Raw genomic sequence first — 19,692 nt, forward strand, 5'->3', positions numbered from 1 at the left:
TGATCTGACTGATCCCCTTCACAGGATCCTGTGTCGGTGCAGCAAACTGATGAACTGTGTGTTCTAAGTTAATGCAATATAGACATTGATTCAGATGCCTTCCCCACTTGCTAGAAGAAACATTACCTGATTCATAGATACTGCCTCTCAGAGGATTTCCATGCTGACATCTTCTTCCTGATTTCTCCCCAACTTTCCTGACTTTTCCTAGCTTACCCAAGTAGGGTTGCCCTTCATGGGACAACTTTATATCAGTTTGTCTCCGTATTTATGATTTTGAATTGCTTCGCCAATTATTGACTAATTCATTCATGTATTAGTTACTGAATTACAACTAGTTTGAATATGTAATTTTGGTAATCCGTTAATAAACCTTTATGGTCTGCAAATGTAATATTTTCCTTGTTTGTGAAGCCTAATGTGCTTTATGTGATATTAGCTTCAGTCGGACCTAATATTCAGTAAAGAAAGCAAACTCCGAACCTGAATCTGCTCCACATTTTGCAGGGCGCAAAAGGGCCCCATCAGGATACAGGTCCTTCTAAGGTGCTAGCTCTCAAACTTCCGATTTCAAATCTATGTTTTTTTGCTTCTAACTAAAGGAATTTGATAACACCCATTTATCAACGTTGAATGTATTTTTTTAATAGTTGCAAGAAATTGTCTTTTTTGTTTTCTCGCTGTCCTTTTCTTCTATTATAGGATTGAATCATCACAATTGCCCAACCAACGTTTGGGTGGGGCTTCTCCAATTTAGAACAGATTTTATTAGTTTAGTGTGTTGGGATCAATAGCCAAAAAATGAGTACGTTTGTTCTTGAATAGGCCGATGTTTACAATTACAGCAGGTGTCTGCATGTCTTGTGATTTAAAAAAATGCCTGGTGTACCACAGGGAAATCTGTGACTTCCATAACTTCTATGTCAAATGTTTGTCAGCTCTAACCCTACGAATTGTGCATATACAATACAATTCACAGTTGTAGGATTACGGTAAAGATGGAAGCACTGGTTTCCCCTTTCTCATCATATATAAAACATTTTTTTACATGAAATAGCCCATAGTACTGCCAGCGAGTGTTCTGCAAACTTTCTCACAGTAGTTGCCAATGAACGTGGAAAAACACTGATTGCAAATGTTTGTGAATAAGAACTGTTACGGATGTGTGGGTGTTTTTTTTTTTTAATTTACAATGCCACTTCCAATTGCATTCCCATGAGACTATCCATTTTCCTGCCCCCTGCATTACACGGCTTTGTAAAATCTACCCACATGGCAGATCCTAGTGCAACAAAGTGAAAAATGCATGTTATAACGTAAGAAGATATTTTATTACGGAGGCACAAATAATATTGATGTTTTTATTGACACAACTTTGTTTTAAAGGTGATGTGCTTGGGATGTTCCATACTTATGTGTGATGACAGTCCTACTGCAAACTGGATTTTTATAGCTTAACAGAATAATCAGAACTCAGACAGTCGAACATTTGATGTTAAAAGTCAACTTGGATCAGTCACGAAATTAAAGCAGACATGCATTTATTTTTCTTGCAAAACCATGCACCTAAACTATGAAACAGCACTGTAAAAATAAAAAAAAACTGGATCCAACCTAATAGGATTTCTCGAATTTTCTATTCTTCTTTGCACCCCATGCAAGCATGGCATTCTATTATTTGTGGCCATTGCATTTGCAACATTTGTATGAGGATAATTGGCTAGACTGCCCATATGAAAGTCCATCTTTTGTTCATAATTTGTTGTACGTTCTTGCCTCCACATACATAGTAGTTGGATTGTCCATAAACGTCTTGAGTGACCTGTTAAAAAAACGATGTTTGTGTGGCCCACCTCTCCCTGAGGAATACCCAGTTATCTTCCATGTTGTGGGTTATCAGAGGGGTTGTGGACCAGTTTGCCCCAAATCAGTAACATGAGATAATAGAAGGTTGATAACCCACTTTTCTGTAAGATTTCGAGCTTGCAATTTTGTTATGATTTATACTATGAGATTAATCCTCTGAGTCAGAATGTTGAATCCAAGTATGTTTATTGGTGCCCATTTGGCCTGGAGATCAAAGACACTTGTTGATATCTTTTTTGATAACGAATTTTAGACTTGTAAACGGACAGCTGACAGGTGTTTCACCCCTTATGGTGGATTCACCTGTGTCCTTTTCAAGGCTGTAAAAGATGCATAGTGGTAGGATCAATAGTAAAAAGGACACATGAAAAGTAAGTTTTAGTTATGTAAGTAATGCAGTGCAGTGTGAATAGAAGAGATACCAGAGTACACCCCGTGAGTTAAGTGTGATGGTGAAGTAGAAAAGACAGAATAAATACCTTAGTCTTTAAAAGGAGATCAGTGGATCCAAGACAAATGGTTGTAACCCAATTTTCAACTGATATTAACGTTGTGTTATACCATAGAACGGTGAGAAGACAACTGGGAATTTTCTTGGCAAAGATGTTAAATTTCATACGCACATGCGTTTACTGCCTCATTAGCAAAACTGGTGCTGGCAGAAGATGACTGATAGTATTATTTGATTAACGTGTGTGCATTCATGTAGGTTAATATACAATTATAATGGCATCCGATAGTTGGTACAAAGGAGGGTATTCCTTCCTAATAATGTTCTGCAAAAGGAATCCATTGTTTGGGTCAGTAAGAATAATCAGAGTAAAGATGACATATTATAAGCAAATATTCTACTTAACTTATCAAATTGCACTTGTATGTTACTTGTATTTTATAGTTGAAGTTTGGCATTGTAGTTGACAATGACTTATTATAGTCTAATGCATTTTATCTTGAGTAAAATGAATACTGCAAAGCTATTACCTTCGATATGGTAAGAAGGCACTGGTCAATATACAAATAGTTGATGTAAAAGTAATATCTGTTCATATAACAGAGTACCAAATGGTGCGAAGGGTTAAAATAGCAAACAATAGGAAAAACCTCAAAACCGCATAACTTAAATCGAGAAGTATGCATCATAAATGTAATATCTGTTCATATAGCAGAATGTCAAGTTCTACGAAGGGTAAAAATAAAAAGCAACAGAAGAAGCCTCAAACATGTGTATACTTAAATCGTGAAGTATACATCATATTTCAAAAAGTGTATGTTCTTGCCTCTACATACATAGTAGTTGGATTGTCCATAAACACCTTGAATGACCTGTACACTTCTTTTAAATATGACAGCAACTTTATACATAGAAATGTTAATGAGCAGGGGTTAGTGAAATGTTTTACAGTCCCACATCTGGAGATACCTGTCTCTTTAACCTACTTCTAATGAATGTAACTAATGCTGTTACAGGTATGCATGCAATTGAGGAGGCCACCAGCAACCCTATAACTACAAGTGCTTGAGTGGGATAATCCTTTGTCACCAGTCGACCCTGCAAAAGAGAAATTAAAAGTTAGCTTACTGGGATGAAATGCATAAGATTGACTGATATTTCAGGTCAAAATCAAATGATTGCTATATTACGGCAAGCTGCTAGATAATTAGATGGGCTACAAAGATATAACAGCAGGTGGTTGCATTCTTTGAATCTTAAATATATACTTAATTCTTAGATTATAAAAGTATATTCATGAACATATATTACACACAAAAGAGAGTTCTGGGAGCGTATTACCCACAAACAGTCTCCCTGACATAAGAATTAATAACACAATATGTATGGTGGATGTTCGGAACAGGCTATATTGGCCCGTTCCACTGGTTGGTAGTTCACTAACTTGGTGGTCTACATATTGAGATGAAATGTGGTAGTGGTAGCCGGGTGTTCAATGAAAGGTCGGGGTATTCCCCTTACGGACTATGTGGTCTCACACACATTATTATGTCATGCTTCATCATATGACCATCTACCCCCACCCAGGTAGGATGACACCACCTGGGCGGACTCAACCTCGTTGTTAAAAGAACTCTGAGGGAGTGCTGAAATTAGTCCTTCTGGATAGAGCAGGAATCCAGTTGAAAGGGAATATAAACTAAGATTATTTCACAAATCACCTGTCTATTCTAAACCTTTAATTGCAGTGTTTGTAAGATTAAAAACCAATTGAGACAATCTTGAATGTGATGATTCAAGGTGATGTCAGATCTTAAGTGACCAAAATGTCTCTGCCCTCTTCTATAGCCAAACTGGTCTGGGGCATTCGTCAGGCCCTGGGGGTGGCTGACTAAGCTAAAGAGTAAGCACTTATGTTGACCTGCACACTGGGCCTACCTGTTCATGAAAACAGTAAGAAAGCCCCTAAGAGGAAAGGCAATTTGCCTCAGGTCCCAGGAAGCGGCTGGGACAGAGATATCCTTAGGTTACTAAATGAGATGCCTCCTTTGAAGTAAGTGTGACTACAAGGGGCAACTCCCCCCCTCCCAGACCTGAGAACGAAGTGTGCATTTGGAACGCAATTGTTGTGGGTAAATGTCAGAACTAGGGGAACAGTGGAGAGAAGGAGGCAATAAATGTTAGGGTGGAGGAGGGGGGGAGAAAGATGGTGAGAGAATGAAAGTGAGGGTTCCGGGCCTACAGTAATGGCTGGCAACTGGCACAACAGACAAGGTGTTTGAAACATATAATGAGACCAGAGGACCGGCTCTTGATGGGGGAGTGTCTTAAAGGCCTCAAGCAGGGCAACTTATTGGAGAGAGATCAAGTACTTCTGCAAAACCCTGCAATTCCTCCGAGTGCAAGGCCATTGCCTCCTCTGCCACCCACACCTCCACCGAGCGGGCCCAGGCATTGGAGCGAGGAAGCGGTCCTCAACTTCCAGGTGCATGTGATGATTCCCCACTTGGCCAAAAGGAGAGCCAGATCTAGAAAGCTGGCAACTAATCTGTTGCATAAACAAGCCAAGAGTGCACACAAACCCGGAGCATAGTGTGGAGGCTCCAGTAGCATGGGAAAGGCAGGTTGTGACAGATGACCAGTAATCTACGAGCTTAGGGCAGGACCAAAATGTGTCTGAAGTCTGTTCTTGCATAAACAACAGGGGTAGGCAGCGTCAATTCGGCTGAAGATACGATTAATCCTAGTGGGAGTAAGGTACACTCTGTGCAGGATGTAAAACTGTACGAGTTTAAATCACACATTCTGGAGACAGCAGCAGGGTAGTCCAGGAGTGCGGCTCATCCTATGTTGCTGCACTCCCTGCCCAGGTCCTCTCCCTACCGGTCACGTAGTGTTGAAAGAGGTAAGCAGGTGTGATCATGCATCACCTTGGTGAGCCAGATGATGTCCTGTGTCCAAGAGATGTAGGTTTTGGATTATCTGGTGCATATTTGGTTCGGGCTGCAGTGGCTCCCAGTGTGCACCTATTGTGTCCATGATTGAGTTATAGATGAGTAGCTGCCAAGAGGGGAGGCTTGTGTGATCGCACACGTCTGCAAACAGAACAAGCACAGTGTCAGAAAAGAGGTTACCTAAGGTGTGAATATCTGCCTCATGCTTAGAGGCAAAGCCTGGCAGCATGTGGTTGGTGTGCCTTCTAGGACTTATAATCAGCAGAAGCAGGGAGGCATATGGCACCAAGGCATTGGTGAGGCGCAAACAACGGCAGAAGCAGTGCACAGCCACAGACAGAAGACGAAAAGGTAGAACAGGAGCACTGACCAGGGGATGGAAAAGATATAACAGGTCACCTGTGTCGCTGTGTAATCTAGATCATGTCCAGTGAACGAGTATGCCACCCACTGCAATTGGTCAGCCAGGTAGTAGTGTTCAAAACTGGGGGCCCCTAACCCATCCCTATTGGCTGGTAGGTTCACTTTTGATAGCACGGCCTGGCGGCGATTACGTGCCGAGTGAAGTTGGCAAGCAGTCATTCATGTGTAACAAAGAAAACTTTGCTCAAGTAGGTTGGAAAAGTTGGCAAAGTAATAACGTAGGTGCAGCAGCATCACCATCTTAGACACAACAATGGGTCCCACCACTGACAGTGGCAGAGTTTTCCATAAAGAAATTTGCCCATGGAGAGAGGACCACTCGGCGAGTGTTGCCATCTTCCAATGCCTCTGTGCTGTGGTAGATCCGGATGCCAAGGAAGCAGAACATGTCCGGCTGCCACGGCACTGTTGTCTTGCCTAATCAGAGTATAGGGCAAGGCTTGTTCCAATTAATGCTAAGACCTGAGACAACAGCAAAAGGTAAACAGGTGCTCAATCATCAGCAAAGTCTCGAAGACGTCATGTACATAAAGGAGCATGTCATTGGCATAGAGCAAGACAGCACGTATGCTGTCTCCCAACAGAATAACCCAGTCACGCCTTTAGGCCTGCAGTTTATGTGCTAGGGATTTCATGGCCGAAGAGAAGAGAGGAGAAAGGACAGCCCTGATGGGTGCCCTGACCATTGCTTGCACGCTGTCTTTAACAGCACTAAGCAACATTCTATGCTCTTCATTGCTTGCCAGGTCATCCCGCTGAGGCTCCTTCACATGTTGAATAGGTTACACAATGGAAACTCCGCCAGAGTATGTTGGAATCAGCAGGCCAAATTACAGCCACTTTTTCTGTTAATATAGGTGTTCAACAGGGATGCATTATATTCTCCTTATATATCAACCAGATAGTGGAAACTACTTGAGCATGCCTGACCAATGCAGCAAGCAGAAGGGGATCTAAAATTGCTGTTTTACTAATTGCAGGTGGCAACTTAGTGGGCTCCAAGACAACAAGGGGCCTACAGACCTTATTGGAGAAGTTTGATGGGTTTCACATAGCAAATAGGTTGGTTATCAATATGCCAAAAACCTAAGGTAATGATTTTTTGCTCAAACGGGGATAAGTACATAAATAGGAGTGATAAATGGGGGTGCTTGGTCTTCCGCACCCTTGCGATATATAAGTTACAGGCTCAAAATGCTGCCCTGTCTGGAGCAGAGATTAAGGGCATCTCTAATGCTTCAGTTATCTGGCCATGAAAGAATCTTTATTACAATCTATTAAACCTACTCTTCAGCACGCAAAACATGCCATTGTTTCTAGACTTTCATATGTTGGACATTTCTATGTTACCCAAGTTTCAACCTATACTACACTAGGACCTGGTATGCAGCACAGATGAAATGGAACAACATAAGAAGGCATTTCAAGATGTATTGCTCCTTTGGCAGTGGTTCGCTTGGCTGGTTAAAGTATGTACCACCTGTTAGGACAGACAGATAAGCAGGGCCAAGCTCTGAACCAACCCTATGTCTATTACTGGAGGAGTCACAAGCCAGATTCAGTTCACAAAAAAATGGTTCATGGAATTTAAAAGTGCGAAGGGTACCTTAACTAAGGCTTTTCTTACTAGGAACTACTACCTGCATTTCAGATTTACCTAGGTGAAGTGGAACCAGTATTGGCTAAAACATCTTCATATCATGCCAGGGTTTAGTACCTTGCCTCAATCAGCTCACTTGTTGGTAGGGAGAAACCTATGGGTAATTAAGCTACTCTTAGAAATGTTTGAAGTGTATCAATGATAAAATTAATTTCCTTTTCTGTTGTCCAATATTTCACTGACCCAGAGTAAAATGGTTGAAGCAATTGCTCTAAAATGTGTGTTTGTAATGCAGGTTTTGCTGTACAAATGATTAAGTCAGATACATAAAGCACTGTGGTGTGTACTGTTTCTCACTTTTTAGTCAGCCCTGGAAAATTAGACAATGGTTTGTATCTAAAAACTCCAATCATCATTTATTTACTTAAACTTTCTTTTTGAGTGTATGTTTTTACCGTTCTGTTTTAAATTGAATTTTATTCTGTTCATTTATGATGTTTAATAGCTTTAGAATGATGTTCAATGGCTTTTTATCAGTTTTATGTTTAATAGGCGCTGTCCCAAAATATGTATTCATCATTATTCATCATATTAGAACTCATGTGCTCCAAAATTAACATTTGGGCACATTATTAATTAATAATTTCAAAGGTATTCCTAGAAATGTTTGTTAACCTTTTGACTTCTCTTTATTGTAAAATAGTACTACTATTTATTAGTTTTTTAATCCAATTACATTATTTAAAAAATGTAAAGTGCCTGGGCCTGATGGAGTTTCTTCTGATTTATACCTTCATTTCTCCTGCGCTTGAGTACCTTAGTTATTGTTTTGAATTGTATTACCACTTTTATAAAACAGATTTGGCCCAAGGTATATTTTAAGAAGCTATGAATTGTTCAATCCTAAAATCTAAAAAAGATTATACTCCATGTAAAACATATCACCATATATATTTAACCAATAATAATTATAGGAACTTTGTAAAGAATTTAGGACCTTATTACAAGGCTGGCGGTCATAGGACTCCTAGCCTTGCGGTGGCGGTTGGACTGCCATAACTATGGCGGTCGGACCACCGCAATTGTGACAGTCCGGTATGAGGCTTTGGCGGTCTACTTTTAGGACCACCAAAGTTGTAATGAGGTCCTTAGACTTGAATCCTTCATCCTGAAGTTAAGAATACATCAAAGGAAATGTTGAGTCTTTAGTTAAGAATTGGTCTTCTCTTAATTTGTCATGGTGTGATCGCTTGGATTCTATAAAGATTATGATTTTCCGTATACTTTAAAATAGGGAAACTCCTCTTTCGGGGTGGAGATCTTCACATGGTATAAGTATAGGAAAAAAATAAAAAGAAAGTTTCTTTAACTCAAAAATAAATGTTAAAAATATATTTATTTCAAATATTAATGCAAGTTATTTTATTATATTTCTTTTAAATGTAGTACAACATTTAAAAAAAGCAACAATACTACTAACTTAGTATTGAAATAACATTTAAATTAATGGAAAATACTCAACTAAATTACAATTATTTTTCTGACTGACATTAAAAAATATATTCCAACCAATAGAAAAAATATTTTTACTATGCATTAATAATTACTGAAAGTGATGTATGGAATTAAATAAAATGTATTTGGTTGCATATTGATAACAATATTTGACAAATTAAAATAGGGTATTCAACTATGTTATTAATAATAGGTATGTACTATTATTATATTTTCTTCACTTTTAACTATTTTAAATCATTCACTTTATTTTAAGATACTTTCCCATGGGGTTTACATTAATTCCCTACCTCCATTAACATTATTTTCTATGGGAGGGTGTTGTAGTACCAGTTGTGGACTGTATGTGCTGGACGTACTGTTGCATTTTGTGAATAAGCAAAAAGTAGTAAAGTTACTCAAAATTATAAATTACTCAAAGGTGTAAATTACATTTGTGAATCAGGCCCATAGATGGATTATTGTCTACCTTCCTTCGGAAAGATTAAGAGGCACTATTGTTTATATACAATGAGAACATGTAAAGAAAATGGTGGATTTTGGGTTCCCTACGTCTATCAAAGATGCTTTACAGAAATACTGCAAAATGCTGAAGTCACACTTATGCAGAGTAGCTGTGCAGCAAATAGATGGACTGCCCACACTTTTATACATATGCAATAACTGGATGAGCTCTAGTTTGAGCGTGCTGCATATTCATTGGTTTATGTGCATCAAATAAGCAACCTAATAGAGTTGCAAACCTTCATCCCTGGAGACACTGAGGGCCTGATTAAGAGTTTGGCAGATGGTTTTGCCCGTCCGCCGAACTGCCGAACTGCCGAAGGGGAGGTTGCCACAATAGTGGCTGCCTCCCGCTGGGCCCATTAAGAGTTTTCCGCTAGGTTGGTGGGCAGAAACCTTAGTTTCTGCCCACTGGCCCAGCGGGAAACACCCAACAGTATTGTCTCCGGCTCATAATCAAGCTGGCGGCAATGCTGTAGGATGCAGGGTGCGCCAGCAACACTGCAATGTTCACTGCACAGGTGCCGACCAGAGGGGCCCCTGCATGTCCATGACAAGTGCATGGGCCCCCCTGCAAGTTGTAATCTCCAGGGGAGGGCGGTGGTCCAAGCACCACGTAATGACCTTGATGGTTGTGCCTCAGTCAGACCACCAGCACTGCCAGAACTAGTCGAATTTGGCAGCAGTACGTACGCCACTGCGAGTCTCCTCATGGAGCCGAGGCCAATGTCGTTGATAGAGGGATTCCCCAGCACCCTCAGAATGCGCACTGTCAGCCATAGCAGACAGTACGCATTCTGAGGGTGCTGGCCAGCGGGGCTCCTGCACTGACCACAACATGGTTGTGGGCAGGGCAGTGGCCCCCCTAGGGCCCCGAGCACTTGGTTTCCACTAGCCTTTTCATGGCGGCATCCTCACCATGAAAAGGCTGACAGAAACTGGACTTGTGATCAGCACTACAAGCCCGTCAGGAACCATGTTGCTGGTGGGGACGGTGGTCCCCTAGTGGTCCGACCACCAGGGTCATAATGTGGTGGTTGGACCGCCAGGAGTGTGGCGTTCTGACCGCCAGAGCAGCACTGGTGGTCCTTGGATCTACAATGTCGTAAGGAGGCCCTTAGACTCAGAGCAAGAGAGAGAAAACACACAAGGAAGAAAGAAGAAGGAAGAGAAAGAAGGAAAATTTGTGACAAGGAGAGAAAGAAAGACCCTGCAAGAGTGTGATGAATGGGGCAGGGAGGGGCTAAGACGAATGAAAGAGGCATAAGGTGGGTATGCAGCCTTGGCATTCAGAACCTCTAAAATTTGATAGCCCTCTGAGCAAAACTGAGGGACCGGCATTTGTTATTGTGCAAATTAAGCATGGATCAGGGGAAAAGTATCGCCCAAGTACCAAGTTCCCCAGGCCAGAGAGCAAGGTCTGGGGCATAGAGAAGTCCTGCCATGCCACTGACTTCATCCTGACACCCACCCTGCATACCTCCATTGCCTCCCAAACCACAGAAACAATGGTGGGTGTAAGACCACACTCAGCCAGTGGGAGAGAGCATAGTCCCTGGCCAGAGGCATAAGCCAGAGTCCACAGTGCTCTCACTCACCAAGACAACAGCACAGTCCTTGTTCTAAGGCCACTCACAAGGCAATGCTGGGGTAGAAGACGTGGTTTAATCAGACTATGATTCAAGTCGAATCAAAGACAACTCAAATTACAACCTAATACAGTTTTACATCAGACGTTTTGCAAACATTTCTCATGCCAAAAAAGAAACATTTAAAAGCACCTCAGTAGCATCCCATGCGTGGTACTGCAGGGTTCCCTTGCGGATGTAGTCTGTGATGTAGAATATGAAGAGGCTTATGATAACCAGAGGGCTGGTAAAGCACCACATAATTTTCCAGTACCAGCTTGGCTTGTGCCCAAGCATTGCCTGAAGATCCTTTTCAAACCTGTTAAAACACAAGTGATTTAGTTAACTGTTGCTAAAGCAGGTGATTGTGCCATTGTGTGCATCATTGAGTCGATCTGTATATGTGCCACACAAGGGTCTTCTTCATATGAGGCCAGTTCAGACTGCCATCAACTGGATCCCCGACTTTCACTCTTCAGCCACTCTTGTGTTTTTTATATTACAGTACTCTGTTTTACATCACACTCACTACATGATGTTCTCAGCCTAATTTCATAACATGACTGTGACCATAAGAGTGCTTAACAAAAATATCAGGATATTGTGTATATCTCATCCACTTAGGGCACAAGTCCTAAAAACAGAAGTCGGGGGGAATAACCAAATTAGGCAGTATGCAAGTGACATAATGGAGCGTGACATTGCCTTGCGTGACATCATGATGTGTGACATCGTATGTGGAATCCCAGGAAATGGCATCACAACCCGTGACCTCACAACAAGTAACATGACAAGAAGTGACATCCGCTCTTAAGACCTCACACATATGTTTAGCAGATTTTGTGTTGGGTAGTGCTAAAAAGGTGATTTAACTCAGACTCTAAATATAGGCATCAATGCATACATTTCTTTTTTAACTCTGCCACAAAGAAATTGGCAGCAAGGGGAAATGTGGCAGTAAATCTGTTCTGCTTAATTGGTTGCAAATTCTGCATTTTAAAATATGTTATGAGGTTAAGGCACCTGCAGCAGACACCTTTGTGTGCTAACTAAGAGCCTGATTTAGAGTTTGGCAGACGGGTTACTTCGTCACAAAAGTGACAGATATCCCGTCTGCTGTATTACGATCTTCATAGGACATCATGGGATCAAAACACAGCAGATGCAATATCTGTCATGCTTGTAACAGAGTAACCCCGTTCGCCAAACTCTAAATCAGGCCCTACATCTCATATAATAATAATATTGGTACGATAACTCTGGATGTTAGCATATGTGCTGGAGAGATCTGTGTTTTGTCTAGTCCTAGTTTTGAATCATAGTAGCATAGAGGCTTAATGTGTCTTCTGCAAAGTGCATCATGTAACATGCAGAGTACATATTTTAATTTTATGTAGCTAGATAATTGGTTAGTCCTTTTAACACAGAGATCTTTTTGTTATTTGCAGCTCATAAATTGTAATCCTTCTAATAAGCACAGTGAGCTATGAAGGACATGTGGCTCTTACACCTCGTAACCCTCACTGTCTTATGTAACACATCCTGTACATCGATTTACACTTTTTTGTGATTTATTGTCAATGTATAATGTGTACTTGTGATGTAAGGTGTTCTAACACCTTGCATTGGGATAAGTATTGCTATAGTGCTTCAAAAGAAATAAAACAAAATAGTGGTGTTTATCTTGTTATTTGTGTAAATACTGAGACAGACCAACACATCTGACGTTCTTACCATGCATGCATATCTCTTATGTAGAGGGACTGAACAAAGTCAAAAGCATGCTTCTCTTAGATACCTGTTAAGTGATAACAAACTGTGAGCTTTTGTTTTCCCTCCATTGCATTTGCATTTATAGGCCATGAAGCAGGACCCCAAATTTAGGCCACTGGTATCACGCAGGGGATGGGTTTTAACATGATACTTTTATAAGGTATGGATGCCTAGAGATGGAAAATATGTGATAGAAAGCCATCACTCTTTGCCTTTTGTCTGATATTATTGGATTAGCAACCATCTTCGAAAAAAATACAGTGCTTAAAATAATAGGAATAAAACTTCATTGTATTCCTCATATATTGATATAGATTATATGCACAATTTTCACCTACAATTTCAAATAATAATAGTTGTCACATCTTACATAGGCAATGCATGGCATGGGTAAACATAAACACAATTTTATCATTCACATTCATCGTCATCATCTTCTTCTGAATAGGTGTCATCATTCTCTCCGTCTGTTTTATTTTCACAGGCGGGAAGTCTGCACATGTTAGTGCACTTGAGGTAATTTAGACAGCAGACACATGTTGGCAGTTTGCAGTTCCTAATGCAGTAGAAAGCTAGTAGATCTAACACAGCCTGATGTGCTGGCTGCCCTTCCATCCATTCCACTACCAGTTGCTCTGCTCCCTCGTGTTTATCCAACTTCCACCCTCTTCCAATTAGATTAGGTGTCTGTTGATCATTCAGAAGACATCTCTTGCTTATAGTGGCTTTATAATTAGCATGTTCTGCATGTTTCTTCAGACAGTCCCGGCTAGGTGGAAGTTGATGACTGTCTAGCTCACCCTTCTTTGCACAGAATAGGTGATATCTCAAGTTATTCACGTGATGATTTGAAGATTTTGGTGCATACAGCAAGCATAAGAAATGCTCCAAATTGTCCACTAGTACGTCAGAGAGATCCCATTCGTCTCTGAGCTGCAAAAATGTTTCCTGTTTATGTCTGTTGGCAGACAGGATTTCAAATGCACTTTCTTTTCCTTTTACCGTAAATGCGCTTGCAGTGTCACATCCTTTAAATGTATGGAGACCTATCAAAGCTCGAAAAACATTTTCACCAAAAGTTGAAGCTACTTTCCCAATTTTAAGGACTCACAAGCGTATTTTAGTACCACATTTCAGAAATAATTTAGCCATGATTCTGTCATGGAATCCCAAACACACAATAAACGCATAGGTGTCATCTGAGCTTATCATTACTGCCTCGTAACCCTCATTAGCAGCGTGTGCAGCATGCAGCATCAAACGACCATCTGCTTCTTCGTGTGTACTGTAGAGATCAGGAACTTAGTGGCTCCCTTCAGATGTGATTTTGTAGTGTTTATCTTCACAGTTCACAGTGGTTTTATTATCAAGTTTTACAAAATACTCTGGTTTCCTCCATTTGTTACCAAGAAATGCGATGAGAGTTGTTTTATTCCTTACCTGGCTTTTTTGTCCACTGTCTGACAATCTGGGAAGGTGAGATGCTCTCAACTGGTGCCCAAGTTCTTCCCCTCAGGTTGTCCTTTCGCTGTTTTTAATAGACGTCTCAATACGTAGCAAACACAACATCGAATCTTTGACTCCTGTTTCCTTCCCGCAAAGCCATGGACAAGACAGACATAGCCACCTCACTGAAGTTTGATTCCTCTCCTTTTAGTCCAAATAGTCCTTTGTCTGATTTCATGATGATTGTCCTGCCATTGTTGTTCACTGCCTTCTTCTTGGACATGTTAGTGAAGGTTTTTAGTTTGTTCATTTTCATTGGGTCATGAAGCTTCAAAACAGGTGGATTATTCTCAAGTCGCTCATGTTTGAAATCTGTATAGCACTGCTCACCTATTTCATGTTCCTTTCCTTATGTTAGATACTATGTCTTGAGATGCCTTTTTTGCATGGAGAGACAAATGAGATCATGTGACCCAACAAGTGGGTTTATCCAGATTTGAACTAGACTGACAGCTCTCGTAACAATATCTTCGTCTTTTTCAGTTTGTGACTTATATAGGTCTGCATGAGTAAGATCTGATCTGATCTGATCTTTTGTTACAAACCATTTCCCTTATCTAACCCAAAAAGGCACTTTTGTGTTCAGCCATCATATAATATCTTTTCACAGCTCCCGTCTTAAGGTTGAACTTTTGTTGTACCACCTGGAATCTGTGTGTCTTTGATGACTGTTATCTTTATCGCATGATCGACTGGAATTTGTCCAAACGGATTAACATCTGACAGTTGAACTGAAAAGCATCTATCAATAAAGTGGTGGTGAATTTCTGGATTTTTCACTGCAGATAATGTAATTTCAACATAGTATACAGGAAGATATCTAGCAAAGTTCATCCTGTTATACACTAAACACCATGGGAACATAGACCGTATGGCGGTAAGATGTAAATGCCAATTTCCTTCTCAAGCAGCATGCAGAAGAGTCAGCAAGACATTTTCAACAATATCCACATACAACATCCAAAATGAAGAGAGTCCTCCATTGTCATGACATAGATGTTGCAGTAATACACTCCAAAGCTGTTTTACTTTGGCAAAGGCAGCATTCTACAAGAGGTTGGCATAGGTTTTTTGCAAAGTCACGAACATCCTTGTGTACTCGAACTGCACAATTGTACGTACAACCTTCTAATACTGATGATATTGATCCTTCTGCTATCATGCCTGCATCAAAGCTGGCGAAGGCCAGCATCTTGAAAGCGTTTTCCAAGAATGGACATGACATTGCAAATGGTGTGAAAGGTGTCCATTCGAATAATGGTTCTGTCATAGGTTACTTTATGGTTCAACACAATCTCAGTTGCTTTTGCATAGAGAGCTTGATCCATGACCACTACAATTTTCGCCAAATGCAGTGATTCCCTTGTCAGCTCTGACTGTTTCAAAATTTCAGAAACAGTTGTCAACTCAGTTGAAGGGGCACTAATAGTGGGCAAGTAACCAATGGAATCCTGTGATACACTAACCAGGTCTCTAGTACGGATGTTAAATACTGTCCAACATGGTATAATCTGTACAAGGCTCGCTTCTTGTTTTGTAACAACCCAGATTATGTATTTATTTTTTGCAAGCTTCAATTGGGCACACACTCCGGCATGACTTTGGTTATGTGTTATCAATGACTGAGACTCAGCTTGTTCACCAGAAACATACATGAACAATTCTTCAGTGTTTTTGATGGTCTTTGTTCTTTGCTTTTGGTTCTCAGTGCTTGAGAGAGGAGCTTTAAAAGGTTGTGGTCCAAACAACTTGGGCTGCACAGCTATACTGTTAACTGGATGAGTTGTCCCTTTACTAGTAACAGTCTCTTCCAGCCTATCAATATTATTCCATGCTAAGTTAGTGAAGACATGAGGCTGAATGTCAGCTGGAAGAACAATTAGCTCACTTACAATAGCAACAAATTTCTGAAAACACAAGGCAGTGTAATTTTCATCCAGTTATTAATAATGAAATCACATGACCAAGTCTATTTAGATTTAAATGATTTCAACATTGCCTGTTAGTGCTTTTACAGCGTACGGGAGCAACACTTGCTTGGGGGGGTTGTTTTTGCTGGCCATTTGTGACTGCATATATAATGTCTTGACTGAATGCGTGCATGAGTAAGGTGAATCTTTTGGAGAGCTTTGTGCTTTCTGGATCTCCAGTTAGAAGTCCTAATAAGAACCGTTTAAGGTTTTTAAGCACTGTAAATTAATCTTTATCAACGGCTGATGGATGATATGGCCATAGTGTTGATGTCAAGTTTGTTTTAATCATTGTTCTTATGTGCGATGATGTTTGAACAATGATCTTGTTTATTTCTGTTGCCTTAACCTTTAAAACTGATAATTCTCTTTTCAAACTCTGGTTTTCTCTTATAACATCCTGTAGCATGAGCTCTTGAGCAGGCGTTAAAAGTGCCGTGAAAAATGGCGCAAGGAAATCTCATGGATTTCCTTATGCCATTGTTCCGGCTCCTCTCACTGCGGAACGCCCCCTTTGCATACATTATGCCTGGTGCAGGCATAATGTAGCGCAAAGGGTTACAGAGTGACACTATGCATGCATTGCGACAGTCTGTAAATATGGTACGGGAATTTTGGCCTCATTGGCCACATTAACGTAAAAAATAATGACGTTAATGTGCCGCAAAGTGGCACTAGGGCATTATAAATATGCTCCTAAGTGTTTTGCTTTATCAATGTGAACTGATACCTTACACATGTAGAGCAGCAAATCTTACTACGTGGTTTGAGTCAATAATGTTTAAAGGTACAAACTAATTGTAAATGACAGTATAGCAAAACAAAAAGCATAAAGCAGACAGTGCCTGCACCTTCCCCAGTCAATGTTATTTATGCACTCTCATAACCCTGTACTGAGTAACTCACCTTTCTATACAAGCCCACGCAACCTGCCATAAATTTACCAACTGCTTTCACTAATGCAAATGTTACACCTATTGGCTTTTCAGATGTGTATTACAAGATGGCATTTCGTACTGAACACTAGGCTCATTTCCTTACACACAGTTGCCTTCTACAATATTTTGTAGAACCCCATTAAAATATGTCTCCCTCTACCTTCATAGTTTCCATGTATATTTCTTGTTTTAATTTTTTTCTCTGTAGCAAAATTCAATGTTCATGTTTTGGCTATGTATGGATACCACACACAGTGATTTTTTGCTGGTGAAAAACTGCATTAGCACTGCAAAAAAAATGGAGTAAAAGAGAACACCACGTAATATGTAATTGCGGTACTGAATATCACTATGGTGCAAATAAGTAACTCCTAGGAAGTTTATGTGAACTCATGTGGGCACCTAGGTCTATAACTGTTGTAGCCAGGTTTTGAATCACTCTTAATTTTATTTCAAGATACAGTGGTGTCAAGACAGTCACTGGATGAAGATCATCAAGCCTCTCGGACACTTCTTGACCACTCATGATATGGTGGACTACCTTGAAGTAGATCTGATCTTTCCTTCACAATCGAAGCCTGTAAGGTTGCTAAAAGCATTGAAATGCCACAGGGCTCCTCTCCTTTACAACTACTTTCCAGCATCTACATGGCCTCTGAGTGCAGGCATTAGAAGGTCCGTAGGTGCAATTTCAAAGGTAATCCAATGATACAGAAATGTAAATTGAACTGAAGACGTTTTAGGAGCTCAGACAAAAATCACCAATTGTATAGATCACATATACCACTGGACGAAAGAATGTTTCTTCTGCTTGACGGGAACCAGGACTGAGATAGTTGTTCTGAGAAACAGGTTCAGAGTCAGCTCATTTCACATGGCCTACAATCGAGGGGACTCCCTCAGACACATCTCAGAAGGCAAATCAGCTGGATTTTATTTGACGCTTTACTGATCATGTTAACAAAAAGAACATACAACCCTCACCCCTGCTTGGGCCATGCTTCATCATAGAAGTCACTCCTTTCAAACAAACAAGTTGCTCGGCCAGGTCATCCTAAGCTCTTTTCCGTGAGTGGTTGTGGATTTATGTGTCCTACACTGGTCACTATTACATAAAACTATATTAAGTGGGACACAATCAGTTAAAAAAAAAAAATCTTTCTCCCCTTTGATAGAGTTAAAAACAAGAGTGCAATGGGGAAATGAATTAGTTATGGAACCTCCCTCGTCACTACATTAATAGCCAACATATTTCCACTCCAAGTGCCTGATTTATGAAATGTTAGCGCCACCTTAGCGTCATTTTTTGATGCAAAAGCAACACAAACTTAAAAAATGCAATTATACTGTGTAAGTTTGTGCTGCTTTTGCGGCACAAAAAATGACACTAAAGGTGGCGCTAACTTTTCATAAATTAGGCCCTATCTTAGCCTTGCAGTCAAAAGGCATGCTTCAGGATAGTAGAGACCTTGCAGCCTGGCTACCCCTACTACGCCTTTAATGCATGCAGTGTAACAGTTCTATTCAAGGATCAATCTATATGCAAGGTAATTATGGACTTCTTCTGTCCTGTAGGAATCAGTTAAAGTATAATGTTGGTCAGCGTAGGTCACTGAACTATAAACAATTTTTTGCATTCGGATTCACATGACAATAACATGTAAGAAAATAATACTATTGGTATATGTATTTACCTATACATAACCACGAAAAATATATGCTTCTATCAGTGGTGTGTCTGCCAGTTCACACCTGTGCACTCCTCAAAAATACACATTGCCCTTGAAGCTAATAAATCTTATTACATTAAAAGCACCAAGATAGTTAGTCCATACTATCGGAACATAAAGGAATTACCATTTGGCAGTCTAAACCTTCAGGCCTGAATTACTCTGCATTCGGGGATATAGTGCTACCTGATGGCTTGTAGGCCTGTATTTTGTTCTGGCGCCATCTTGATGAATCTTATTCTCAGCAGGTAAGTGTCAGGAAATGCCCTATGTCAGCTTGCACCCCCTAGTGCCTAGTAAGGCATCATGCATTCTTTACGTTACCATGCACATGATGTAAGTGTGCATTCAATGGGAATTGGTAGACCTATGTCCAATGCCAAATGGTATTACAGATTTGTAGTTGTTACTACTGAGGACCTGCCTACATCAACTTGTTTGACATAAATAAGGCACATTGTGCGCACCTTTATAATTGAGAAAGGGAAGAAATGTATTGGTATGACCAAAAATTACAATTGCTATTGTATGGAGAATGTTAATGTCTTAGTCAATCATGTGCTATATCTAGAGGTAGATTATGCTATTCAGAAAACAGTAGTCTGGGAAACATAATTCACGGATCCTGTTTATATACAGCCTGGTAGATTAGGCTAGCCATCATATTACTCAAAGTATTATCAAAACGTTCCTGTGCTAACTTTTGAGTCCACCTCTGTCATGTTTCGGGAAAGGACTGGAAGGTGTGTAGTAAGAGCTTATATGCAGTTCATTCATCTAGTTACAATCAGTCACTAGTGGTTACTTCAACAAGACCTATTGAAATATAGAGTA

The 19,692-nt window shown here is 40.3% G+C and overlaps 1 protein-coding gene across 4 annotated transcripts in view; it reads right to left on the reverse strand.

Moving 5' to 3' along the window:
- Positions 1-1,347: 1,347 nt before the first annotated feature.
- The window catches only part of SLC6A20 (solute carrier family 6 member 20), a 441,916-nt gene continuing 423,571 nt past the window's right edge, over positions 1,348-19,692 (reverse strand). For all 4 annotated transcript variants that reach the window (XM_069216293.1, XM_069216310.1, XM_069216300.1 and 1 more), the window contains exons 10-11: positions 11,095-11,260; positions 1,348-3,415 (exon numbers count right to left, since the gene is read on the reverse strand). In XM_069216293.1, the coding sequence (XP_069072394.1) occupies positions 3,263-3,415; positions 11,095-11,260 (319 nt within the window). In that variant the 3' untranslated portion in view covers positions 1,348-3,262. The remainder of the gene's footprint in view (positions 3,416-11,094; positions 11,261-19,692) is intronic.

Source organism: Pleurodeles waltl, chromosome 2_1 (assembly GCF_031143425.1).
Source record: "Pleurodeles waltl isolate 20211129_DDA chromosome 2_1, aPleWal1.hap1.20221129, whole genome shotgun sequence".
In the NCBI taxonomy this organism is placed as follows: Eukaryota; Metazoa; Chordata; class Amphibia; order Caudata; family Salamandridae; genus Pleurodeles; species Pleurodeles waltl.